The sequence below is a fragment of the Pristis pectinata genome, chromosome 9 (assembly GCF_009764475.1).
Source record: "Pristis pectinata isolate sPriPec2 chromosome 9, sPriPec2.1.pri, whole genome shotgun sequence".
NCBI classification, from domain to species: domain Eukaryota; kingdom Metazoa; phylum Chordata; class Chondrichthyes; order Rhinopristiformes; family Pristidae; genus Pristis; species Pristis pectinata.
The window spans coordinates 66,424,599-66,434,958 of NC_067413.1; the positions used below are offsets into that span (position 1 = coordinate 66,424,599).

Sequence of the window (10,360 nt, forward strand, 5' to 3'; positions counted from 1 at the left end):
TTTGTCAAGACCTTGCACTTCTTAATTCACTGGTCATGAAGGGTAGAAAGATTCAAAGGAGGTTGCAGACTCGAGTGTTAACACTACGGTAAACAATTCACAATAGATATCAAACTGTAAAGTGAGGCATTCTATTCTGATTACAATTCCAAATTGAAAACTTTCACTTTGTGACAACTCTGCTGATACTTGCATCTGGGTGATTTAACAACCAGAGGCAAAGGGGCCAGTCTCTTTATATAAAACAGGCTGCTAAATCTGAGCAAGCTGCAAATGTGCTGAACCTTTCATTGAGTGAAAACCTTAATGTTCAGTGTCTATGTCAGCAGTAAGAGCAATCACAGGAAGAAACAACACCTTGTTTTCTGTGAAGTGACAAATATTTATTTTCACATATCAACATAACATCACCTGGTTGTGGCTCTTGTCATATTTTTCTATTATGTGCATTCCCGTTCAATAATATCAAATCAATGTGATTTTGCTTTGCTTTTACCTTATTTTAATTGAGTCACATTTTACCAATTCCAACATTGGACATGGGCCAGGATGAAGGTGAGGAGGCAGGGAGCTATCTAGAAGTTGTTGAAAGTTAATGTATGTGATTAGCACATAACACCTTCATATTACAACATGAAAAAATAGCTTGATATTTTGTCCAGAAAAAAATTGTTTCACATTTTACTAATTTCTGTTCACTCAAAAGCCAGATGTTTATCAAAACCAATTGATGATAAACTTGATTTTCATAAATCTGTCAACTTTTGATAGGTCAATTCACCACTGTATGTTTTCCCTAATATATGAATGTGTGGTAGAATCTGGGGGGAGGTGCGGGGAGTTGTGGGAAAATAGAATGGGATTGGTGTAGAGTTAGTGTAAATGGACACCTGATGGTAGGTGCAGACTGGGTTGGGAAGGGGGTTGGGTGGGCAAAGGGCCTGTTTCCATGCTGTATGACTCCATGATGCTGTGACTCACGTCCCCTTTGAGATGTTCTTGTTTCACAGTTAGCTGGAGTATTCTTGTACATTACTCAACATACTCTTCACTCTTTATGCATGAGCTGCAATGATTGTTATTGAGCTATTCAGCTGTGAGAGGCCCACATCCAATCCTTATTTGATTTGGTGTCCATCTTTTTTTTTAACAGTTAGTAGTGGAAATGCTCAGTTATATTTCTTATTCTCTGCCTGAGTAGACATCCACAACAACTGGCCATTCTGACCACTTGTGAATGTCAAAGAATGCACCCTTCATCCACAAAGCAAAGAATTTCTGCCAACCTGCCCTTGCTGCATAAAACTGCTCTCCAACAATAAAGGTACACATTGTGACCCTGGAAAATGTGGACAACTTTCCATATCTTTCGGGAGCCACCTCTCATCAAAGGCAGACATTGATAATGAAATTAACCATTGCCTTCCATTTGCCAGCACAGTCTTTGGCTGTTTGGGGAAAAGAATATCTGAAGATCAACCTGAAACCCATCGCAAAGTTCTGGTCTACTGGGCAGCTGTGATTCCTGCCCTTCAATATGCTTTGAAACTAAGACTATTGCAGCATGCACTGGAGAGGTATAACCAATCCTGTCTCTACAAAATCCTCCAAGTCCACTAGCATGATAAGTGAACCAACATCAGTGTCTTCTCTTGAGACAACATCCTTAACATTGAGGGCCTAGTTGATTCGGTTGGACAGGCCACATCATTTCCATGCCCAATACAGACTGACCAAATGGGTACCATATTCTAAGCTTTCCCATGCAAAGAGATTATCAAGTGGCCACAGGACTATAATTTAAGGATGTTCTCAAGCCACGCCACCTCCCAAAGAGGACATCACCTCCCAAACTAGCCTCCTGCCTACCCCACCAAGCACCTCTTGCCCCGCCTATGGCTGGATTTGTGGGCCCTACAATGATCTCATCAGTCACCTTAGAAGCAAATGCTCCCTGATCTCAGGGAACCACTTAAGAAGAATTCTACCTCCCAAACTCTGTACAATAGTCTGGTAGTCTATATAATATCTGGAAGCCAAATGTTTCAGGTATTTTTCAGAATTTGGTGATTGCTTTGCTGCCTAGTCTCATTCAGAAAGCTTTGATTAGGTGTAGAAAACATTTGACAAAATTATGCATGATTCAGAAATACTTGTCACTATATATTCTGTGTAAGTACTGATTAGATATCACGAAATGCCGGGATAGAGAAAAGTGTGGGTGAGGTATACCAGTAACACAGGTGTTAAATATTCCTTATCTTACATTTAAGATTGGAATGTGGTTGCAATTTGAAGGAAAGCATTTTAGAATTATTGTTTTTACTGCATGACAGTAGAATTATGTACTATTATGAAACTGGATATTTTATATTTTAATTTATAAACCAAGACTTTAGAACATTTGGGATAGATAAAACACACTAGGTTTCCTTCATAAAAACACATATTAGTTTGTTATATATTTGTCATTCTTTTACATTAAACTCCCTGTAGAATTAATACAATCATTTTCTCCTTGGGTGGATATTGAAATCAAAGTAGCGACAGACAATCCCATTTTTTATTCTCAAAACCTGCCTGGGAAAATCAATCTATGGTTTTTGTTTGAATGATCAGTGTGGAATATTTTAGTACTGGGAGTGAAACACGGCATTTTCAACATCCCATGCCCCTGACTAGGTATTAAAAGAATTCTGAATTTTCTTCCAGTTTTATTTAGTTGCAATTGAAAGACATGTCCACAAATAAATGATATGCTATTGAAACGGACATATTTGGCATTTTGCATTCAATAATCTGGCAAACCCTTATCAAAACCTTTCACTCCCGAAATCCTCTTCAAAACCTTTCCCTTCCTGTGAGTCTCTTGTTAACTGTTCAAAAACTCCCACACTAATTTTGTTTGCTTGCTAGTCCTAATTTGTAAAGCTTTTTGGAGTATTTAGTTATATTGAAAGGTTGCATAAGTGCAAGTTCCCTAGCAAGAAAAAATCAATTATGGATATACCTATGCATTTAAACATTTAACCAGTTCATTTAATTTTACTACAGAAGTAAATTAATGTATCTTTAATGCTACCAATTGATGGTCAATATATTTTTCTTTGTAATTGTTAATGGGTAATTGGTTTATTATTTTCACATGTACTGAGATATAGTGAACAGCTTTTGTTTGCATGTCATTCACACAGATCATTCCATACATAAGTACATCGAGGTAGTACAAAAGGGAACAAAAACAATGCATTACAGTTACAAAGAAAGAGCAGTGCAGTTAGACAAATAAAGTGCAAGGGCCATGTCAAGGTAGACTGAGAGATCAGGAGTCCTTCTTTTTCCCTCCTTTCTTGGCTATGCTCTTTTCCTCATATTTAAACCATAACAAACCTTCTTCAGAACGTTAAACACTGCTGTCAGATCACCTCCTAACCATTTTTGTTCTAATGGAAAGAAATTTTGTTTCTTTAGTCTGTGATCAGTACTGAAGCCTCTCACTCCAGTACAATTTTAATGAATTTCTTTTGAATTCTTTCCATTGCCTTTTCAAATTGGAAACGGTATTCCAACATTTTAATACTACATCTGGTGATTAACATTGATTTAGCATTATCTCTGCTTCTATAATTAATTTCCCATTTTGTATATTTTAAACACACGCTTGAAAATTTGCTTTTTTGGGAAAATCTAAATACTCTTTTTCTGCCTTTTTGAAAGTTCTACCATTTAATACATATTTATTCTTATTTTATTATTACACTAAATTTCATTTGATACATTTGTTCTTAACAATGAATCAAGTTCCCCTAACAATACATTGCATTGCATTAGAAGAAGTTAATAACTTGGAAGATTCAAATTGCTTATCAATGTTGGCTTTCCATAATTAGCTCATGTGTTTTGAAGTATTCAGTTTTATTTGCATTAATACCTATCCAATGTATCCCCGTATAACTGCATGGTTTTCATTTGCCTCCTTCTTGAATAGCAATGGTATATTGGTGATCTGCAGTCCTCAAGTATGATTTCCATATCTAATAATATGAGAAAAAATTGTCTCTCAGATCCACCATTCTCATATTCATGCAATCCCACTATCATTAGCACCTCAGCCTGTTCTCCATCCACTATGAGAATCCCCTTCCCAATATCAGATCTTCATCATTCTTTATTTAACCATTCTTTTATTTTTTAATGAAATATAATCCCTCATTACACTGCCAACACTTATAGCAGGTTGACTAAAATGTAATTTGAACTATGTGATGTCTGACCCTAACCCTAATGCTTATACATTAATAGGACATTTCACTTGTTGGCTGCCAAGGAGCATTTCACTAATTTGGAATTGTAACTGGAATTGGTTTATTATCATCACTTGTGCTGAGGTACAGTAGTCTTGCATATTGTCCATACAGATCAATTCATTAAACAGTACATCGAGGTTGTACAAGGTAAAACAATAACAGAATGCAAACTAAAGTGTTACAGTTACAGAGAACATGCAGTGCAAGTAGACAATAAGGTGGAAGTTCATAATGAGATAGATTGTGAGGTCAATAGTCTGTCTTATCGTACTAATTTTCATACTAAGACAAAGCTTTCTGGAAAAAAGGCCTGTTTAGCAATTGGGTAGAAGACTACCTGTGAACATCGGGTACAGTGAGATTTATCGGAGGGCAGGAATCAAATTTACCCTGTCTGTGAATCCCTATGATCCAAAGGGAGCGGCTACTGCGAAGCAACAACTTGGGGCAACCTTTGTCATTTTAACTTGGCTCATGCAATAACAATGTGATTTCATGGTAGAAAAGCAGAGGCAAACTTCATTCTAACATTAAAATTATTCCATGCAAAGTTTTAGGAAGTTCAAGCCAATCTTTTAGGTCTTATAATGAAGCGATGAGCTCCAGCAAAAAGGCACCAGAACCTGAATTTAATGCTTGAAAGTATAATAGTGGTATAGGTTCCTCTAGATTTTATGCAATTATATGAATTAGTTAGTAAATACTGCAGTTTCTGTCTAAATTAGTGCAGAACTTAAAACATTATAACCAACAACTCTGAATATTGACATTAATATAAATACATAATGATTATTGCCTTCTGGCTATTATCGTGGATGTCTTAAGTAAAGGAACTGTATCTACCTTTATGTCATCCACCATTTCTAAACTTCGTTAATTCCTCTAAATTATTTTCAAAACTCTGTTTGATTACCATTTTTAAGTTGTCTATTCATTCAGTAATCACTGTTTAAGCTTCACTGCTTTTGCTTCCTGTGCATATATATATATATTTGGTTCTTACCGTTAGCATCGCCTTTCTGAGAGCTTCCTGTACTTTTTCCACTGTCTTATCAGCCAATTCTTCTTTCTAATGTATTTGAATAGTTTATCATTTTAACCTGCTGAAGTTGGCCTTTCTGTTAAGTATCTTTGGCTTTATTTTTTTTTCAATTTATAGTTCCTATTTGCTCTGCTTAATTTCCTGGAATTTGATTCACATTTGCACTTACCATGTTGAGGTAAAGTCGCACTAATCTAGAATACAGTTCTGTACACACAGTGAAAACAATTCCATTTTTTCATCATTTATATTACCAACCCTTTCCCTGGTATTATTATTGCTCTTACAGTTTGACAGTTTAATATTCGTTCAAAGATATAACAGTTTTCATGTGCCCATATCTTAAATATATGTCTTTGGTATAATACAGAGTGTACAGTACAGTCCTTCTATTGAAAATGCCATCAATCAGCAATAAACTCAAGATAAAAAAGGGACTTTTCATGAATAATGCAGAAAATAATACGCCTGGAGGGATAAAATAAAATGATTCAACCGTCTCTGTTTGAAATTGCAGTGGAATAAAATCATCTTTGCTAAAATGTAACAGATTACCAAATGGTAGTATCTCAAACTCTGATTGTTTTAGTAGATATAAGGTGGAAAAAAAACATTGTGAACATATTTCATACAATGAAGAATACATTGTATTTATTTACAACTTTCTGAAATATTTAAATATTTCATACACAATAATTTCCTTCGAAGCACAAATGATGTCAACAACAATGTGCATTTATAAAGAGATATTTATAGAAAAAAGTATCCTAAGGTACTTAATTGTTATGTAAGCAAATGCAGCAGCCATTTTACACAGAAGAATATCCCACAAATACAAATCAGATGACAAAATAATTAATGGGCCAGATTCTCCTTGATCTGACTCATGCCAAAATTACACCGAACAATGATGGCAACATATGTCAAATTTTTTAAAAACTGGTGTAAAACAAGCAACAAGCAATGTAAACAACTGGTGTGCAGTGAAAATCCATAATGTAGGTCCTCTTCCTTCTTTAAGTCCTGGTGCAGCTTACTGATGTACTGAAAAATCAGTGTTGATTGCTGATGCACATTAAGCATTGCATGTTTAAGAAAATGCAATTATGGAAGCTTTCTCTGCTATATTTTACAAATTTTGGTGCCATAAAAGACAATTGTAAAATACAATGCAACTTCAGTGTGATGGAAGATTAAATCATTATATAACACCAGAAATCATGACTTTGGATCCTGTACATTGAATAGATGAAGATACAGGAAACCCAATCATTGTGAACATTTATATGCTGCATGTTAATGACATGAGTAAGATTTTGACAATGCAAGACAGAAGTGGATCAATTGAGCAAGAAAATATGTACACAGTCTTGCAAAATTGGATGAATAAGCTTTGTGCAAATTTGCAAAGTAAGCACCATGCAATTTCACTATTATGCCACTGTTGCACAAAACTTTCCAGGAAATTCCAAGCCAAAATGATTTTTGGCAGTGGTCGGCAAAATAGACTTGCAAGATTGAGTGTAGATGTAATGAAATAAAAAAAAGAATCAAATATTTAACTGTGTTTTTGCCTTCATTCAATGAAGTCCTCATACAGTGATTTTTCTGCACTTCTCCCCCTTTGCCTTAAGGACATGTTTAACCCAAGTCGGAAGAGTGGGACAGACTGATCTGCTGATACTTGTGCAGCTCCTGATAATGGTTGCAATGCAATTAATGGAATTTGTATGAAGGATTCAATTGTAATGTTAAATTGCACTACAAAAATCCACTTTCTTCTCCTTTGTTTATAATTCTAAACCAGACAAAGTGGGGAAATAAATTATTCACTAGTTAGATCACTGTTTAACTCAGAACACTTTAGAAGCCAAGCTATTTATAGATTTGTGCCATGAACAGCAGACTAAATCAAAGGATGACTGAGCACTAGAGACTAGTTTTGTCCAGTATCTATAAGTCCTGTTTCAAATCTCATCAGTCTACGTGTGTATTTATTGGGATCAAAGGGTACATAATTAGAAGCTGAGTAGTATTCTGAAATGAAACCTCTGAAAACATGGGTCCAAGTGCATTCCAACAATGGATATTGCCTTTACCAGTGCCACCCACGTGTTAAATGAGTTTGGTTGATCTTGCTCAAGGCCCAGTCTCTAATTCCCAAATGAACTTGAGTCATCAGAATAATAATAATTCTCAATTTTTCCCTTTTTAAAAAGTGTCATTTGAGAATTGTGAGACCTTGGGTTCAATTTGCAGTGGTTTAATCACTATGCTTGCTTGAATTTATAGTACCTCTGTACTATTCATTACCATTGTTGGCTGATGTCGCCATTCAAATGATCTTAACACGCTTATAATTAATTTTTTGTTGTTATTTCATGCTTTAATGAAAAATATATCTAATAATTTTTCAAGCCTGACTTTCTATGTAATGACTGTGTGCACATTCTAAGTATTTCAATGACAACTGCTTTGCATTGTGAAAAGAGCACAACTGTCATGCTGGCTGTCAAAGATTGTTGAGTAATAATACCATCTCTGAAGTTGAACGTTTTCCAAAAGGAGAAATATCCACTTATGATCCCGGGTATTTTCTGGTTTCAGAATGAAGTATACAAATGAAAGATCTTGAGTGCAATTTGATTAATGATTTTTTTTATTTGCAGGATATGGCCATGCAGCTCCAGACACAGATGCAGGTAAAGCTTTTTGCATGTTTTATGCTGTGCTGGGAATACCACTGACCCTAGTCATGTTCCAGAGTCTGGGAGAACGGATGAACACATTTGTCAAGTACCTTTTGAAACGGATAAAGAAATGCCTTGGCATGAAAAGCACAGATGTGTCGATGGAGAACATGGTGACTGTGGGTTTCTTCTCATGCATGGGGACCCTATGCATTGGAGCAGCTGCCTTCGCACATTATGAAGACTGGAACTTCTTTCATGCGTATTATTACTGCTTTATTACATTGACTACAATAGGGTTTGGGGACTTTGTGGCCCTCCAGAAAGATAAGGCCCTGCAAAAAAGGCCACTCTACGTGGCCTTTAGCTTTATGTATATTTTAGTCGGTTTAACGGTTATTGGAGCTTTCCTCAACTTGGTGGTTCTCAGGTTTTTGACCATGAACAGTGAAGATGAGCGGCGGGATGCTGAAGAGCGAGCTTCTTTGGCAGGGAATAGGAACAGCATGATCATCCACATCCAGGAAGATGCCCAACAGGGCCGACAGAGGTACAAAACGGAAGTCACAGACCTGCAGTCTGTTTGCTCCTGCATGTGCTACAGGTCTCACGAGTATACCAATCAGGTGGTATCACACCAGAATTCCTTCAGTTCGCAATTAAACCCTCAGTACTTTCACTCAGTATCTTACAAGATAGAAGAGATTTCACCGAGTACATTGAAAAACAGTCTGTTCCCCTCCCCTGTGAGTTCTGTGTCGCCTGGTTTACACAGCTTCAATGAAAACCACAGGCTCATGAGAAGGAGGAAGTCCATTTGAAACCCTTTTTATTTTGATTTGTTATTGAGCGTGCTGGAGAAGAAGCAGCAAAAAAAAAGAAGCCTTTCTTCTGAGACTCAGAAACCAAGCATGAAGCATGGTTAGTAACAGCTCCACAGCAGCGACAATATGCCTTACAGGTGGCAGCTGGAGTTTTAGGAGCAAGCAACACATTGGGCATTCATCAAAATTACTTGCAAGTGGACATGTTTGATTGGTATTAATCTGCTGAGAGGAACATTAAATTGTTAGAATGAGAGAGTGTTCTGGATGGAAGTGGAAAATGTGAGGAAACAATGCATCAGGTATTAATTTTGTAAAACAGTTTAAATACTGCATTTCAGACTTAACTAACAGATCAGAAGAACCCAAATTGTGTTGCTGAAATAGCATGCGCGTTAACACATGAAGCAGTCAGTATACCGGATGTGCCATTGTATTTTCAACAGCTGGCTCTTTAATACTTGATTGTAAAGTGCAGAAAGATCATTTTAGCATGCCAGTTAAAATGCATGTGCTTTGTAAAACTGGTATGCATTGTAACTTACATGAAAAGACAACTTAACTAGCAATGAAATTAATAATGCAATTAATATTTATTGATTTATGATGAGTACTTATGCTTTTTCAGCAATTCTGGTCATTTTCTATTTCTGGCCTTATGTGGAGGGAGTAGAAATAAATGGCTAGAGTTGCGTTTAGTTCTTTAGTTCAGTTAAGACCTGCATGACCTGGAATTAGTTTTTGAATGCCTGGATTAAGACTGTAAGAATAGAAAAAGAACAACAATAACAAAAAAGATTCCTCTCCAGAAGGTCTAACAGTTTAAATGATTTAACTGTTATTCCCAAAGCTGATTTAATTTTTGCTGTACTATGAAATAGTTTAAATGATAGGAAGCTGTAACAAAATGTTTACAACTCAAGCTAGATCTCAGACTCATGTATAAAATGTAATTATTGGGGTTGCTTCTTTTTGTAATGAATGCACTAATATGTATATATTTTACATTGTCTTTACAATTACTGCAGTGTTGTAAAATAATGCACTTTTCTAATTTTTTCATTAAAATATGGCACGTTTCAAAATGTACATTGTTGCTTTTATAACAAATGTACATGGTTAAGGAAAATCCTGTAAATTTGCACCACAGGAACTAACTTCAGTGGTAGTATTTTGTACAAAAACAGCCATCTATAGAGTTTTATCAATATATAATATATATTCAAAATTTGAATGAAAATGTACAGAGAAAATTTAACTGCTGAATTTAAGTATAAAGAGATGTTATAAATGGCAAATATTTTGCATGCAATAAAAGGTACATTTTTGACAAGTACTGTGTGCAAAGTGGCATTCACAAATTATTTTTGATCAGTCTTACAGTCCACTGAAAGGTTGTCAATATAACTGGATACGTGAGCAATGTCAGTCCTATTGACCCCATATCTTTTATGTGAGGTATTAGTAGCACAAGTATCAACAAGTGTAACTGATAAA

General features: G+C 35.7%; 1 protein-coding gene across 1 annotated transcript in view; it reads left to right on the forward strand.

Moving 5' to 3' along the window:
- The window catches only part of kcnk9 (potassium channel, subfamily K, member 9), a 50,570-nt gene extending 40,434 nt beyond the window's left edge, over positions 1–10,136 (forward strand). The window contains exon 2 of the mRNA XM_052023297.1: positions 8,019–10,136. Coding sequence (XP_051879257.1) covers positions 8,019–8,860 — 842 coding nt within the window. The 3' untranslated portion in view covers positions 8,861–10,136. The remainder of the gene's footprint in view (positions 1–8,018) is intronic.
- The last annotated feature ends 224 nt before the right edge of the window (positions 10,137–10,360 follow it).